Source organism: Indicator indicator, chromosome 20 (assembly GCF_027791375.1).
Source record: "Indicator indicator isolate 239-I01 chromosome 20, UM_Iind_1.1, whole genome shotgun sequence".
NCBI lineage: Eukaryota > Metazoa > Chordata > Aves > Piciformes > Indicatoridae > Indicator > Indicator indicator.
In genome coordinates, this window is record NC_072029.1 from 16,294,453 (window position 1) to 16,312,461 (window position 18,009).

General features: G+C 37.8%; 1 protein-coding gene across 1 annotated transcript in view; it reads left to right on the plus strand.

Moving 5' to 3' along the window:
- KMT2C (lysine methyltransferase 2C) overlaps nt 1-18,009 on the plus strand; it is a 185,479-nt gene that overhangs the window by 117,151 nt on the left and 50,319 nt on the right. The window contains exons 16-24 of the mRNA XM_054390059.1: nt 164-265; nt 446-550; nt 1,701-1,882; nt 2,624-2,788; nt 3,404-3,513; nt 8,945-9,010; nt 10,455-10,667; nt 14,172-14,300; nt 15,951-16,070. Of these exons, the coding sequence (XP_054246034.1) occupies nt 164-265; nt 446-550; nt 1,701-1,882; nt 2,624-2,788; nt 3,404-3,513; nt 8,945-9,010; nt 10,455-10,667; nt 14,172-14,300; nt 15,951-16,070 (1,192 nt within the window). The remainder of the gene's footprint in view (nt 1-163; nt 266-445; nt 551-1,700; nt 1,883-2,623; nt 2,789-3,403; nt 3,514-8,944; nt 9,011-10,454; nt 10,668-14,171; nt 14,301-15,950; nt 16,071-18,009) is intronic.

The window sequence follows — 18,009 nt, forward strand, 5'->3', positions numbered from 1 at the left end:
AGCTTTTTATGAAAGTTCACAGTATATGAATAAGCATTTGCAAAGTTTGTATTCTCTGTTACTGTTAAAAAATGAATGTATTTAGAGAACAAGTTTCATCTTGTCTCATGTCTTAGAAAATGTGATGTGCTTGCTGTTTATGTTCTATGTTTTTTTTTAATAGGTCACAACTATGGATATTTCCTCTAACAAAGATGAGGAAGAGAACTCGATGCATAATACAGTTGTCCTCTTCTCCAATAGTGACAAGTTCACTCTCCATCAGGTTAGGATAATGGTTACTGAGTTTTCATTTTCTTTCTATGCTTTTAATTAATAAAAAAGTAAATGAATGGCCTTGTTATGAGCTAAGTTATACAGGAAGCTAGTTGGGCTTTACAGTTATGCATTTTCAGAGCTTAGTGTCTGGCATGTATTGAAAATCTGCTGCTCTTTATCATTTCAGGATATGTGTGTAGTTTGTGGGAGTTTTGGCCAAGGTGCTGAGGGCAGGTTGCTTGCCTGTTCTCAATGTGGTCAGTGTTACCATCCATACTGTGTCAGTATTAAGGTGAGTGCTTGTATTGCATAAAAAAAGTACTCGATTACACTGTTTTGATATTGTACTTTAACAGCACTATGCTGCATTTGGGTTTGTGGTAATTAGGGGAGTCATTAACTTGTTAGATATTCATCAGCTAATGTGACCATTATTTGCATGTGCCTTGTGAAAGACTTTAATTAAATGTCATTTTATAGTATGCATTGCCTCAAGAGAAATTAACCTTTTTGTAAATTTGCAACCATAAATAGCTCTGATTATCCAGCAGTTGGTTAAAATAACAGTTTGAGATATAAGCTTAAAGCCTAAATAAAAGCAGAATTAAAAACTAAGAAAAAAATGTTCTGCATCTTCATTTACTAGGGGCATAAGGTTTAGCTGATTCAATTTATCTGTTGGCTGTCAGAATTGACAGCAGTTGGAGTGGTTAATTAATACATTTTACATTCATTAGTTTAGGAGAAAATGTGTGAAAATTAAATTTGAACGGTATGAGATGACTTAGTATATAATAAGCTATTTAATGCAACATATATACTGTACATTCTTTATTGTTTATTATGTAAGTGCATCTGTATAGAAGTAGGATTTTTTAAAACATGTCAACAAATTTTATTTTAAATGCACCTAACAAAATGCCATATGCGTCATTTCATGCAACTCTAATTTGGCTTTGTATTTATATTCTGGTCTTACGTTATATATTAACTACAATAAATTAGTTGTTTGCTTCAGATGACTCAAACCTCATCACAGGTTAGGAAAGTTAGAGGATTTGTAGTGACCTGAATCCTGGCTTCAGTGCATAACTGAAAAAAAAAAGCAGCTGTGTCCTTCATCCCTACAGGACCAGCTCCTCCTGCAAGGAGCAAACTGTCCTCCGTGTAGATCCAGTGCAGTATATATTCTTGCATGTGATAGTTTGCCCAAAGGAATTATGTTCTGGATTAGTATCAAATGTCAGTAATTACAGTTTCTTTCTATGTAATCCATTCCCATTTATTGAGGCTTCAGAAAAATCTAATTGATAAACAGCCACTTGTGATGTAGATAGTGTGCACAGAAGAGCATCCTGTGCTCCACTAGCCAGACCTTAATTTATACAAGGATCACACTTCATAGAGCAGTTTTCAAATAATTTTCACCTTGCCATTTGCAGATTACTAAAGTGGTGCTTAGCAAAGGTTGGAGGTGTCTGGAGTGCACAGTGTGTGAAGCCTGTGGGAAAGCAACAGATCCAGGAAGGCTGCTTCTGTGTGATGACTGCGACATCAGCTACCACACCTACTGCTTGGATCCACCCCTGCAGACAGTTCCAAAGGGAGGCTGGAAGTGCAAATGGTGTGTTTGGTTCTGGGGTCAGAGATACTGACTCGTTTATTTTTGACACTTTGAATTTGCAATGTCGATTGAACTGTAGTAAACTTTCAATTGTATCTAAGTTAGGTGTATTAAAACAAACAAAATACTTTTGAATGGCTTCATTCAGTTAGTAGTTTAACAGGGAAACTGTTATCTCCTTTTAATACTGTTTCTTCATGCCAAAACCCATGTAAGTAGAGGTGGACACAAATCTTGTTTTGGAACTCTTGGCCAAAAAACATTCCATTTGCATTCATTGGAATATTCATTCCAACATTCAGTTGGAAAAATTAATGAGTGCTTCACCAAATCCTTCTCAAAATAAACCCCTCTGAAAAACATTTGCTTTATTTGGGTGAAATAGTAACCGAATAGATCTCTTACATGGTTAAGTCTCCATATCTCAAAGTGAATGTCAACTGGAAGCATGAACTTCTTTGACCTGTTGACTCCTGTGACCATGTGCCTGTTTTTGTAGATTGAACGGAGTTCTTTCTTAGGGACTTTTCTTTAAAAAGTATAAAAACATTGCCAATGTTCAAAATCTAAATAATGCCATTTTCATTCAATTAAAATATTATTGACCTGAAATGAGTTCCACACATGCTTTTAGTGATGTAAAACTTAATTACTCACCTGGTTCTAGGTAGGCGAGGTTTAAAGCCACAAAATAATCCTCCTGTGAACTGAGAGTAATACATCATTTTGTCCGTTCTGCAGGTGTGTTTGGTGCAGACACTGTGGAGCAACTTCTCCAGGCTTAAGATGTGAATGGCAAAATAATTACACACAGTGTGCTCCCTGTGCAAGTTTGTCTACCTGTCCGATCTGCTATCGCACTTACAGGGATGAAGAGCTGATCATTCAGTGTAGACAATGTGATCGGTAAGGATTGCTAAGATTTTACAGGTTTTTCCCGTTTAAGGCTTATTTTAATTAATTTTTTTTCCCTAATGTAAAAGCATAAAGATGAAGGGAATGGTCTTGTGGTAAAGAGCACTGGTTTGAGTCTCAGAAGTCTCTTAGTAGTTGATTCTTAGTTGTACCACAGACTTAACTATATGACTCTGGGCAAATTAATTATTCACTCTGTGCCTCATTTTCCCCCTCTTGTAACAACAACAACAAAAAAGTGTCTAATTTACCTTCAAGTCTATTGTCATGAGGCTAAATCTAGGTTACATTGTATCGAGTAAGTAGTTTAAATGATTGCAATATAGGAAGAAAATTATAATACAGAATATATTTGCTTCCAGAACATTGTTTTATAGAGTAGTTCCTCCCTGTGAAGGGAAATAGGTAATCTGATATTGCATATACAGTGCTTAACACACACAACCATAGGGGAATGCTGTATATGGAGAACCTGATTCATCATTTCTCACTAAAAGAATTTAAACAAGTATTTCACATTTACTTGGACCATATACTGATATTTGGGTCTCCTAAAACACCACATATTTCCTTTAAATTGTATTTTTTCCCCCACTTAATTTCTAGATGGATGCATGCAATCTGTCAGAACTTAAACACAGAGGAGGAAGTGGAAAACATAGCTGATATGGGTTTTGACTGTACCATTTGTAGGCCATACATACCACCAACAAACGGTAAGGAGACGATGGAAACCAACGGCAGGATTGCACACTGCAATGAATAGGCTTGGGAATGTGTTATGTTTTTTTTTTTCCTCTGGTGGAAATTTGGCTCGTGATAGAATTAAGATTTTTTTCATGTTTATTTTAAAGGCCTTCTGGAAGTGCCCTTGGCTCTTTCGCATCCTCTAGTGACTGGCCGCAAGGCCAAAGAAAACCTAGCAGAAAAGCTATATTTGTTGAAGATAATTTGGGTAAATGACTAAAAGCATTTGGTATTGAAAGGTTTCAAAAACATCTTGCTTTGTCAGTTGGAAGGAAGAAAGCCCACTTCTCTGAAGTTACTAGCTATAGAAGAATCTGAAAATCAATTCTAAGCAGAAAAACTTCCTATATTTTGAGGCTGAAGCAGCAGTAGCTGTAACATCAGTCTCTTCAAGCATTTCTTCCCTCCTCCCTCATGTTTTATTAATGTTGCTCTGTCAGCTCTCCTAGTATATTAAGACTGGTGGTTCCCTTCCTAGCTGCAGTCTTTAAAAGAGTTCACATGCTTTGCTAGTTGGAAGTTGCCATTTTTTTGTTAGTGAAAATGTATAGTTCTTTCTCATGAACTTTGCCAACTTCCTTGTTAGTCTGTATTGCAGTTCTATAGCAGAGGTACTTCAGGAGCTGAGGTTGCTGCTGTTGAGTTTTTATCTTTAAGCAGAACTACAGCATGGGTTCTGTGGGATGGTGCTGGTTCATGTTCTTGGGAGTGGCCTATGATGTGATTCACAGTCTTGCTGCAAGTGTTTTATCTCAGGTCTGTTGTATCTGCATGTCAGCTCAGGGAAGTTTCTGCTTTAGTCTGGTACTTTGAGGCCTATATCTGTTTTGAGCATAGTAGCACGTTAATGTGTTCACATTAACCCTTTATTGGGGTATCATTATGGTATGGTAGGAGAAAGGTATAAAAGCTAAGTGAATGTTTCAAGAAATACTCATATTCACCAAGATATGTCAGTAAGATCGGCTTTCCTGATCAAAATAGAAGATACCATGAGGCATGTCCTCAAGAGGTCCACCAAGAAAAGTTCAACAGAGCATCTGATGTCCCTTTGCACTGGAATGTCCTCATGACAGCGTGGCAGTAATTATAACTTACTGACGTGAGCTTGGAGGTTTATGTGCTCCCTTGTCAACTACACGTGGTTGTGGAACGCTTCCAAGTATTCCACTTTTATCACTATTAGAAGAATGACTTATGTATTTCTGCAAGTCACTTCATTTTTTAAGTGTTTTCACAAATTAAAAAAAAAGGAGAAAAAAAGGTTTTGTAAGTGGGTAAAGAAACCAAGAAACTTGGCAGATGTAGCACAGATTTTTGTTTATTTTGATAATAAGTTTTGGGCAATTAAAACGAAAAGGTGCAAGTGAGAAATACTCTTGTCTTCCTTTCTCTTTTGAGCTGGCAGAACTATCTTTTAGAGATAATTAAAGACCATAATATGTGAGATGGAACAACCTGACAAGATGGTATCAGAGATGTTTCACTTCCAGGCATAAGATGGTCCCTGAGTTAGTCCTTCATTCACACCTTCATGAAGTTGTGTTGTTTATGTTTTATTTTGAGGAATGGGAAGCAGTCCTGCAGGAATAATGCATTAGGAATTTCCCAAGCTTTCTTTGCAGGTTTTTGCACTTTTTTTTTTTTTTTTTTTTAAATAAGACACGTTTCCCCACACACTCTTTCATGTTTTGACTCAGTATATATAATAACCCTTTAACACATGTACATTTGCACAGTTGCATGTCTGAGTATGTCATCTGATGCATGTTCATATAAATACTTGCATGTACTTTCATATGAAGTGTTTTGGTCTCATTAATTCTTCTAAAACCACTTTGAAAGTTTCCTATAATGTTTTGTTCCAAGATGAGAACAGTAAGCAATTGACAAACTTAGGGAAGCAAATATTAGTTAACAGTAGAAGGCTTCTTAAAATGTACCATTCTGTGCATTTCTTAGTGGGATGGTTCTTGCTTTATTTCATTTGATGTACCATAGAGTGTGTTAATGTATTGCCATACTATCAGAAGCTTTTAAACTACTTTCTTTATAGAGAAGAGCTTCTCAAACTAGTAAATTAACAGTACATTGCAGGTTTACTGTTGATGAAGAGTAAATACTTTTAGCCTGTTGATATTAAGAAAGAGCTTCAAATTTTCTCACTCCAGAAAATGGAAAATTTTTAGTTTGTAATAGCTTTTCCCTATCACACCTTAAGAATAGCAGATGCATAGCTGGTGGTCTTACAAAGTCATCTTCTTCAGAACACAGAAATAAAAGATAGTTTTTTCTTCTTGAACATAATACAATATACATAAATACCAAAAGCCAGTTAGTGGTGAGATTTATTCTGAAGTAGCATATCATAAACCTTCATTACTAGATTCTTCAGAAATAATCATCTCTGATCAGTGTTCCATGAGGTTTCCTTTTAGTATGGTCTCAAGTTATAACATGTGTCCCCCAGAAACATGTGCCTTGTAGAAACTTTTTTTCTAATTTAGATTGAATATTCACGTGATTGGGTACTAGCAGCTACTCTAGGTAGCAGAAGCTTTTCCTCTGCCCTGTAATTCCTGCACATCCAGGAAGGGTGTGTGCATCTCTTACCTACATTTACTCCTAGACAAGCCATTCTCCACCATCTACATGGCATTCTGCCTTTCTAGTGTTTTTCCTTTTTATGTCATATGCCCCATCTACAAATTTCATCCTTTCCTCCCTTACTCCCATCCTCTCTCCAACCACACACTCCAGTGTCCTTCTCTTTTGGTGCTGTTTTTCTTTCTCTGCAGAAGGCAAAGGGTTTGGCTCTGTCTGGTTTTCTTTAGCTAGTTTCAATAGATCTGGTAACAGTTGGGTAGCTGCCTGTGCATGTGTTCCTCCTCTGGCTCAAGGAAGCATGCCCAGAAAGGCAGCGAGGGGTTCCTATCACTTAGAGATTCAGAGGTGCTCAATACTGCCAGTGATACACTTGTTATGTCTGGGAGCCTCTGTTGTAAAATTTTCATTAAATGAAATTTTTCTCCATTCTGAAATGTAATTCTGTATACTTTACCAATACAGGATACAAAAGCATCATAATAATATATGTTAAAAAAATAACTGTTGAGTTTGCAAGGAAACACAGTTATGCAAGCATCCAATAGTGCTGTTAGTGTTGTATTCCTCCATCAACTGTTTTGCCTGATTTAATTCCTTCCTAGAATTCTTCTTTTCTGTTGAAGGCCTCTTTCTTTTTGAAACTGAATCTAATCATATTGTAGTCTGCACAATTACTTCTTTTCAGCTGAAGCTACTAAATGCTGTACAATATTCAGTATGTTTAAACCCTTTTGCAAATAAACATAGTAATTTTGGTTAAACTTCAGCAAAGTGCTGCAGAAAGTACTTTTTTGTTCAGATTTTAACTTTTTTGCCTTGAACAGCCTTTCTCTAACAGCACAGTGTTTCTCTGTTACCTATTTTATTGATTTTAATCATTAGTCTTCACTCTAATTAGCTCATTTTCTGGAAGTCTGTTTGATACTGTCTTCAAACACTGTGCAGCTTTTGTGAGTTTGTCTCTGAAGGCCTCACCTCTGTTATATTTGACTATTTCAACTCTATTCAGACTCCAAAGCTAAAACTGTTCACAATCTGACCCCAACCAGAAGGTGGGTCCCTGTTGTTTGAATTTTAAATGAGGATTTCAAATTCCCATTCACAGGTGTCTTTCTGAATTTTTTGTTTATCTTGGATCCCAATTCAGTAGTTGTTTTCTCTGCCTTTAAACATCTTGTAGATTACAAGCAATTAAATGAACAGACATAGTCTTGTTCCACTTAGAGTATTTCTTACAATCTGCCTTTTTTCTGTTTCAGTTCAGTGCTTTTGAGTTTCTTCCATCCTGCAGCTTGTCCATATTTCCTTTTAACTCAGTGACTTTCAAAATCTCATTTTAAATTTGTTTTCTTCTTTGTCTTTTTCCTTACACTCCTGTGTATGAGTTTTTCAGTCATTCTCATGGGCTGCTTTCATTTATTGACTATGTGGAACATAGGGGTTTTTGTAGGTTATGTCCTATGCTTTAGCTACACCTTTCATTAAACTTTTGAAGGTCTGCATTTTTGAAGACCAACTTTCACGTAGGTTTTTTTGTGGTTTTTTTTTTTTTAATATTCCTAGAAAACATCCTCTAGATTTTATATTCATTACTTTATTTAGCAAAGAATTTATATCTTACTTGGAAGCCTTTGTGCTTTTCCTAGTCTTGCCCCTGGCTCCCATATTGTGTATGAGATGGTCAGCAGCAGCACAGTGCAGTGCTGTGACATGACTGAGAAGCACTGAACCTCCTGCAGGTGCTTTACCTCAGTGGTCTCATCTTGTGTGGTAGATGCAAACTACATATTCCAGATGTTTGTCTTGAATTCATCGTGGATAAGTTTTCTAGGTAAAAAAAGAAAAAAGTGTGGATGAACTTGCCCATATGGTAGTACTAACTGTGGCAAACTAACAGGTTTTCTGATTCTAGTTCTCAGTGTTTGTGAGATAGAAGGTTCTAATTTTCACTTCACTTACTCTGTCTACATAATCTCTGTAAAGTCACTACTAATATTAGGAGTCTAGTCTGCACATCACAGGTCAGTGAAACATGATTACAGTTATTGTAATTAAGGCAGATGGGAAGAGCATTTCTCCTCCCCAACAGTAGCCTAGTGTTGTAGGACATTTTGGTCATCATTTGTTCAGTCACACTGTTCCAGTGCTTCCCTGAAGCACACAAGCTGTAGTTTTTAAACTGAGTTTCTGCTGTTCCATTTTATGGATATTCTTACCTTCAGTAAGAATTACCCTATATAACTACAACAAGTTGTGTATCATCTGTTCTCAGATATAGCAGATTTCTCATATATGCTGTATAAGAGACCTGACAGCATAGACACAACCAGAGTCTTGTGTGTGAAGCTGTTGAAGTGACCCTGTCCCTCCTTGGGGAAATACAATAGTGGTCATTACCCACAGGGCTTCAGAAAGCCCTCCCATTTCTTGTGCTTAGGTCAGCAAAACCTGGACCTCATGACTACTATGGAGGTCATCTTCCAACCCAGTAGATCCAGTGTATTCGTTTGCCTTTGGTCCAGTAGAAGATCATTAGCCATCAAGTTCAGTGCCTTTCCAATGCCATTCTTGGCTCTAAGAAGTTGGAGCAATTCAGCTTGTATCAGGCTTGTTTTGTAGTCACACCTTCTGTGACTCTGAAAAGCACTTTTATTTTAAGGAGCTAGCAAATGTTGCCAACAGTATAAATCAGGGAGTTTAATGAAACTGTTTGAAGGAGAATTAACTGATAGTTTCCATTTAAACCAAGTCACCATTTTTAAAAGTTGAAATGATTTTCCTTATATTTTTCAGTGCCTTCTTTGGACTGTTGTGATTCATCAGTTGGAGCTCAGATTATTTCAAAATCAAAAGAACTAGGTAAAGAATGTAAATGCTTAATCTTTGATCATTTAGTGTATTTTAAGGGTATATTTTTACATGAGACAAAAATTCCTTTTTCTACAATTTTATAACACCCAACATTAACTATCCTTCAGTTATCACAGCATGCCTTTTTTTTCTTTCTTCCATTCTCTTTTCTTCCTTCTCTTTTGCCTGCCATACCTGCACTATAATAATTATTTTAAATTATGCTTTGATCCTGCAGACTTAGTTGCTTGCCTTAATATCAGCAGTGATAACATAGTACATCTGAGTCCAACATGGTCACAAATGTTTACAGGCTTGAGCTGCAGGAGGACAAAACTTTTCTGTATTCGTCTGGTTCATAGTCTTGACAAGCCTATTCACAAGTCACTTTTTATGATAGTACTTAAGAGTTTCCATCATGTTAGGATGGCTTCCATCATGTCAGAATTTTTTTCCATTTGATACTGCACAAATGTGGTTCTGAGAGAGGATTCTCCTCTGAAATCTTCAGTGTGAAAAAGAGTATGCATTTTTTAAAAGCAAACATTGGGTTTTAGTTCAACATAAGGAGACAGTTATCTGGGAAGAAATCAGAACCAGCTGTGTTTCAAGGTGTGAAATGTTACATAAGAAAATACATTTGGTTAAAGGGAACTAATGTTCTGATGGTTTTGTGTTTTCAAAAGCTGTGTTGTCAAATCAGTATTTAATTGGCTCCAATAAGGAGAAGCATCATTACAGCCTCTTTATAATTTGCCAATTTCCTGCAAGTTCACAGACCTTCACTTGCAGGGCCTCAGCACAGCTGACAGCATCTTTCTGTGTGGTGAATTAAGGAATGTTAGAGTTTGTTTGGTAGACTCAGTTGTCATGTAAGAGCTTGAGGAGGAAGCAGTCTTGTATGTCTTGGGAGACATGAGTTGTACACACAATTTTCAGTTTGATCTTGAGCAGCTCACTTGATACAGCTTGGGTTTTGTCTGCCTATAAAATAGGGCTAACAACTCACTGGAGTTACCAAGAGTCTGGGAGGCTTAAGGTCGTTGATAAGATGAAGGTACAGTGCTGGAGGCTGGATGAGGACCTTGGCTGATAAGCAACAGGGATTCAATGCAAGACTTGCACAGCAATATGGGTGTGCCAGGGGTACAGAAGTACCCTGCAAGGCACTGGTATCCATAGTCGAGTCTTCCTTTTGTAATGAACCCTTGATGGGTTTGAGGTTTGATTCCTGGATTGTTGTTGGATTTGACAGCAAACTCTACAGTCACAGCTTTATGATGTAATGTTTTAGAGAGTATCAGATGTCTCTGGTTTATTTATACCGATGTCCTCACTCGAATTACCTCCATACACACAGATTATTAACTCTTAAGAGTGCTGTTCCTAAAAATCTAAGCCTTGTAAATTAAAGAGTTTTATATTACTGTTATGATTCATTTAACTTTTATAGACCCACCGAAGACATACACCCAGGATGGAGTCTGCTTGACAGAATCCGGCATGTCTCAGTTACAGAGCCTAACTGTTACAGTACCAAGAAGAAAACGGACGAAACCAAAGCTTAAACTGAAGATTATAAATCAGAACAGTGTGGCTGTGCTACAGACACCCCCAGATGCCCAGTCAGAACACTCAAGAGATGGGGAGATGGATGACAGTAGAGGTAGCAGTCTTCTTTTGGCATGTCTTGTATTTTGGAGCATGACAGTACACGTGTGTACTGGAAATATCCCTGGGAATTTTTATTATACTGATACATGTTCTGCACAGAAGACCTCATGGAGATTACTTGAACAATTGTCCATTTCAGGGATTTCTTCTGTTGTCATGCTTATGGGTCATCCGTCCTGTAGGAAACTCACCTTTGTAAGGCTAACAACACTGGAAATATGAGTTGCCTTTTTGTCTAATCCTTCGGTTGCATGTGGGAAATACTGTGTGCTCCCTGAGTACAAGTGGGTTTTGAGGTTCTGAAATTTAGAGTAAACACTGTATGAAAGTTGGCTTAGCAAAGCAATGTTTAGATCACTGTAAAGCTGGTATTTGCAACAAAGGCAAAGTGGAGTAAAAACCTTTTGCTGAGAGTGTTTACTTCTATTGAAAGAAATAAGGTGGACTGACCTGAGAGTCTGTGGAAAAAAAATTATTTCATTGTGTTTCCATAAACAAAACCGACATTTTGTTTGTCCTCGTCTCCAATGGAGAATTTAAGACAGAGTTTGAGTTTGGAAGTGAATTCTAGGTGTTGCTGTAGTTCAAGTAGATGGTGCTGTATGTAGAGTCCTACTAAATGGTTTCAGATTCCAGGCTATAATATGGAGGGAGGGGGGGAAGATTTAGCAGTGTTTTTGTGGCCTCCAAGGCTGGTGAGATAGGAAGGGGTCTGAGCAAACACTTGCCTACCCAAACACATCTCTGTGTACAGAGATGACATTTCAGTTAATGGTAGAAGCCCTTTGAAAGGCTTTTTCCACCGTAAGTCTAGACTTGGAGCAAAGATTCACATGTCCCAGGACCACCAGTACTCATCTGCTTCCTTCACAGCTGAGCAAGAACAGAGAGAGGAAACTGAGGGTGGGAAAAGAGAGTAGGAAAAGCATGTAGGAGCAGCCAGCCCTCACTCTTCAAATCCCCACTCTTCAACACTCAGAACACAGCCAGCGTGGTGCAATACCATTCTCCTGTCCTCTTTGCCATGGTCTGGCTGTACATCCTGATAAGTGTGTTGGTAGAATCAGTGTTAATCCATGGTCTGGGCAAAGGCTTACTTAAATGGCAGGTGTGAAAGTCATTACATTAGACATGCAGGTGTTTGTTATGTGAGGAACAGAGGCACCCCACCTTACCACAATCTAAAGTGTTTTCTGTTTATGCAACATTGCCTCTTTGTTAATCAGATGAAATGTCACATGAAGCTTTTTTTAGATACAGAGAGTGTACTTGAGATAACTGGGTAGTTTAACCATCAGTGCAGTTTCAGTGTTAACTTGTTGATAAAAGTGTTATTCCCCTCGTTTGATTAGCACAATCTTACCTTACCATCTGCTGTGGACTAGAATTGTATGGGGTTTATGATAGCTTTCCTTTATTTGTTTATAACCCTTAAAACAGTTAACTAGTTGGTTTTCTTTCATTCAGTGTTCACATAGTTTGGTATATTACCCTAGCATTACAGTGACTCTTAAATTCCATCTCATACTTTTATGTAGTCCATCAGGTGGGTTGTTGAAAGCAAAAAAAAAGCTTTTGATTTTGGTTTGAAGGTATCAAGACAGAATTAACCACTTCTGTTGTTCTTTTTGAATGGTTAATCATCCTCACTCTTACAAATGCGTGCCTGTTTTCTATGTAACTTTTCTAACTTCTGGTCTGCTTGTGGGCTTTTAGAGGTATCCCTTTTCAGTTAGATAAGAAGATACATAAACATAATAGCAGACTATGAAAGGGAGAACCAAAGCTTCCACATACTTTTCTTTTCAGTTCTGATCACCTCTCATTGCCTTTTTGAGAGTTAGGGCACGTTCATTCCTGTGACAGTAACAGCACAGCATATACATGGTGGATTGGCTGTATTTCCTGAAAGCTCTAAATCTGCTCTGTAGAGTGGGTCAGTGCCTGTTCTCTGAATGTCTGAAATTTTTTTTTGAGCATCAAGATGAATAAAGCTGTGCCACGGCTTTGATTGGAGCAACAGAGTGTAGTAATTCCAGGCAAATAGGAATAAGCCTTACTTCAACCATGAAATTCCAGGTGGAGAAAACTGAGCTTGTGGAAATTTTGTTGTCATCTCATCTATAGCCTTTCATCAGGTTCAGCATTTCATCAGGCTTGGCATTTTTTCTGATGTTCTGCGTTTAAAGTCCACTTGAAAGCTCAGCTTGCTTTGAGAGCTTCAGCTTAAGTAGACTTGGTCTGGCTCTTCTGCTGCTACTTGTAGCGTTGTGCTTTGTGAGTAAATGGGAAGGACCACTGTGGGTCCACATTTGGCATACTGCTTTGTGTAGCAGGACACGTTAGCACTCAGGGAAGCTTCTCTTCTGCCAGAAGTGGACACATTGCAAAGAGGGCTCCCTCATATTCTTAAGGAGAGGAGGGAATTTACTCTGGTGGTAAGGGAAAACTCCTTTTGCTGTAGAACTCAGAAAAGACTTCATCGGTGGGAAAGTCTTGTGTGTGACCCAGCCTCTGGAAGAGCAAGGGTTGCAGTTCTACCACAACAAAAATGGTATGAAAGAGTCCAGCTCTAACAGTATTTCTTCCTCTTACAACTATGTAGTTTCAGACCATATATAATTACACACCTAAATTCAAAGCAGAGAACTGGAATTCCAATTTCTTTTCATAGGAAAGAGTATATTTAACAATTCAAAAACTTTACAATAAAATGAAGATAGATGGTTGTTACTGTTTTGACATTTTGGGGGTCTCAGAAACAGAATTAACTCCATCTCTCTTCAACACCAAAGACTTCTTGATGCCATTGTACTTGTCATCTGTTTCTACCCTGCTTACCCACAGAATATAAACTCTAACTCAAAATTATAGTCTTCATCTTTAAGGCTGAGTAATTCCTTTGGGCTGAATTTTCTATTGTATGAGTCAAATTCCTTTTCATAGGTAAGTCTGCTTTCACTCATTCACACAGCTTCAAGAACCCTCTAAGCTAAGAGTCATTAAACATTACCTTCTAAGTCCAGGTTGTAGTTTTTCAGTTTTCTCAATGGAAAAAAACAAAACAAAACAAAACAACAAAGCTGCACCAAACAAAGCTTGGGAGGACAGTAAACAAAATCAAGCTTCATCTCATATCATAAATGAGTCCATGGTCCCTAGTGTATAGCTAGAATAGACACATAGAACTTAAAATAGCAGAGGCTTCTGAAAGGGATGCCAAAAACCCCTCAGATTCACATATAGTGACTATAGCATTTGTTTTCTGGTTTTGTGTAGACATCATCTTGCAGAAGAGGTATGTATACAGTGGATCTTTTTGAATAGATAGGATGGGTATCCCAAAAATATTTAAAGAGTCTGAGTATCTTTTCACCCTTTTGAAAAGTCTGTCATTCTCAATCAGTTTCTCGGAAATCAGTCAGATGTAGAAATTGTGGGAAAATGTCTTCTTTCCCCTTTCCAGTTAAAGTTACCATTGCCTCTTTTTCTGCAGAAGGTGATCTTATGGATTGTGATGGAAAATCAGATTCCAGCCCAGAACGAGAAGCTGTGGATGATGATGCCAAAGTGGCAGAAGGAGGTGATGGGATTAAAAAAAGGAAGCGAAAACCATATAGACCTGGTAGGATACAATGATCTATATGACTCTGTGTCCCTTGTTTGCTTTTTATACTTTTTTAAATGTGCAACTAAAAAAAAAATATAATTAGGAATCTATGGAAAAGTGAAGTATTCTACTAATTGTTGATTTTTAGTCCTTTTATCAAAATACATTTCCAAAGACTGCTGCTTGGAAATATGCCTGTTCTTGGTATATTGCCAGTTATTGGTTAATACTTGAAACCTACACCTTGTATTGATTCTTAACTTGGTAGGAGAGTATACTGTATGTGTATCATTGATGAAGGCCATTTTGTGTGTGTGCTGCATGCAAGTATTTATATATATGGCAATATCTGAACTTCAGAGAACTTTTTGCAGGTATCTCTCTGAAATACTCGATATTAATAATTTACTAAATATTTGCAGATGACTTTTGGCAGTGAATTTTAATGAATTCAGTTACTGGATTAATTCACTTATATTAATTTATTAGTGCAGTCAACTCTTAATTACTTTGACTGTGGATTAACTGTGTGTCCTGGGTACAGAAACACTTGAACTGTCTGCAGGCAGAAAAAGCAGAGGTACATAGGCAACTCTGTAGGAAGTAGCCCTGATCCATTAGGACTAGAACTGAAGCCGTGATATTAAGCACTGCTCAGACACCACCTGGATTTTTGAAGAGCCCCCATATCACACACACCTTGGCATGTCTCAGAATCCATGTTAACATGTTTGGTTTGTGTTTCATTATGCAGCTGCCCACTGCTATGCTTAAGAAGTTGATTGTAGTCTTTGCAGTCATGAATACTCCTGACCAGTCCCACCCATCCTGCTTGCTGTAATGTGGGCCTTTTCCTTGGATTATGAATATAGTAAAGAAGGAGAACAGAGGCCATGAAATGATTGAGGAAGTGAGAGCAAGGAATACAGTGAAAGAATTAAAGGAAGCAGAAGTTACAACATGGTCCAGATTCTCTTGGTTTCTCTCTTAGTAGCTAAACAGATCTCTATCACCTTTTACCCTCCCCACACGCTGCCTCAGCAGGTCATGTCCATGTGCATATTGTCTTCCGTTGTGGGCCTGCCCTGTGGAGGTGGTGGTACAAACCCACCACTTATAACAGAAATGGCATTTTTTAATCTACAAATAATATCAACAAGCCTGTTATTTCTACTGTTGGGTCCTCAAGAGAAGAGAGTTTTGTTTCCTCAGAGTGATTTTGGATCATGAGTTGAGCAGCCATCTATTAGTTTTCTGCAGCCAACAATTTCCCTGAAAAATGAAACAAACTTGAATCTGATGTGTGGATGTAGATAGACACCAGCTGTAAGGGATCAGGAGCACTGCAGTCAATTCTAGTAACACATCAGCTTGCCAAGGGAAGGGAAGACTGACATCTGAAAGTTGCCACGTTTGGTGATTTGAAGTTCTTGAGGATGTTTTACTGTCCAAAATTGTAGATCTTTTTTGGTAATTACCTATGTACCCACTGAGACATTGCAATTCACAAAAGTTTCTTCAAACTGAATGAAAACTCCTGTAAGTATCTCAGATCCATTCTTAGACATTTACAGATGCAGTAGTCCCCTTTTCCTTTATCTTAGTTCTTATTCTTCCTATGAACATAGTTTTAATCAATATACTGAATTTTTCCTTCTTTGTTAGGTATTGGTGGATTTATGGTACGTCAGAGAAGTCGTACAGGGCAGGGAAAGACTAAAAGATCTCTCTCCAGAAAAGATTCTTCTGGATCTGTTTCTGAGCAGTTACCTGGCAGAGATGAAGGTAAGTGCAGAAACTTTTAAATTTTTAACTTCAAAAGTTTTGTTCATGCTTAATGAAGGCAACTCATCAATGTAATTCTTTACTATGAAGGTCGTGAAACACTGAAACAGGTTGCCCAGGGAGGTAGTGGAGGCTCTATCCCTGGTGACATTCAAAGTCAGGCTTGACAGGGCTCTGAGCAACCTGATCTAGTTAAAGATGTCCCTGCTTACTGCAGGGGGATTGGACTAGGTGACCTTTAAAGGTCCCTTCCAACTCGATGCATTCTATGATTCTGTGAGCATAGAACTCCTTCCAGGGATGTCCTATAAAGAAAAAAGGGGTTTGTATTTCTCATGATGGCTTTATAAATCTAGCTGAAAATATTAATTCCTTCATACCTATGATTTCAGCAGTGCCCATGATTTACAGGGAGATCATTGATGAGGGTTATAAGGAGTGCTGTATAGTGTGCAAACTCTTTAGCTTAGCTTTGACCAGTAGAACACAGTGTAAAAAATGGAGTAGTTTTAGAGCAATCCTCCTTCTGATGTAAATTCCTCCAGCTGTAGTCCTGATCTGAGGTGTCTTCTTGGACCATCACTTTTACTGTTCGCCAGTGTTCCATGTTCCACAAATGTGTCCAATATTTAAATATATCTGTGAAGCTCTGTATTAGTGAGCTCAACAATATGCTGTTGTTGCATAAAGAAAAAACTCCTCCTTGTTTTCAGCTGAGTTTCATAAGCTACCCTTGTGATTTATGTTATGAAAAAATATTTTTAAAAATATTCTGTATTAATTTGTAATCCAGAATGATTTTCTAAGATTGTGTCATATTCCCCCCATCAGTTCTTGTCTTTTTGCAGGGCTGAAGAATCCTACTCTGGTTTCTCTTTTCAGAGCAAAGCTATTTTACTGCCTCTGACACTGTAGTGTTCAGTAGATTGGGCACCTAACAAGAAGTCAGGTTTTGTTTATGGGCCTTCTTTTCTGGCTTCCTATGTGTGGTTAGATTAAATTACTTCATCCATCTGTGTTCGTTCACACTATCTAACCTAAAAAATATTGAGTTATCATTAAGGTGAGATATGGAATATGTTTAGTTCAGAGCCTGTTTCCTATAAAAAAGGAGGCAGCTGCTTCTAAAGGTTAGCTGGTACCATCTCAGAAGACTCTGGCCTTTGATTTCTCCTATTATTCTCTCCTGTTTGTTTAGCATTGTGTTTTTAACCTTTCTATAGCCAGATAGTCTTTTGTTGTATATTTTTACAACTTAGTGAAGACTGGATCTTTACTACAGCATTCAGGTACTATTAAAAACTCATAGTTTAAGTGTTGGCCTTAAGTGCATTTGTAGAACTACATTATGAAGCCAACAAATGTTTCTTTCTGTCAGTGCAACCCAGAATTCTGGGTAGGTCCCCTATTCAGAGGGGGTGCTGTAGCAATGTTTTTCTGCTTTGTACATATACTTTCAGTGTAGTAGACTACATTGTTTCAGGTAGTGCTGAAAATGTTGCTTTGGAGTTTATTTCTGTGGAGATCCACTCCATTAAGTTAAAACAGAACCAAACCAAACAAACAAAAAACAAACCCAAAACCAACAAAAAGAGATGGCAAAAAAGTTCATTCCCATTCTGGGTTAACAGTACAATGTATACTATTAAAAAGTGGTATTCCTAGACAAGTATTCTTCAGTTCGAAGTTTGAGCTTCTTTTTGTCTGCTCAGGCACAATTGCTGTAAGAAAAGACAACTCCAAAAATCTTTGTATGTTTTAAATCATCATAGCCTGCTGAGGGCCTGCTTCCTAGCTGCCAGTACTCATCAACCTTTACCATTTTTTTTGGCTACTCTTGTTGCGTTCCAGTCCCTTTCTCTGCAAAAGCTCACTGTCAAACAATGCAGAGGTCACAGCCTCATTCTACTTGCTGTCCTCTGAATATGATAAAGAGATT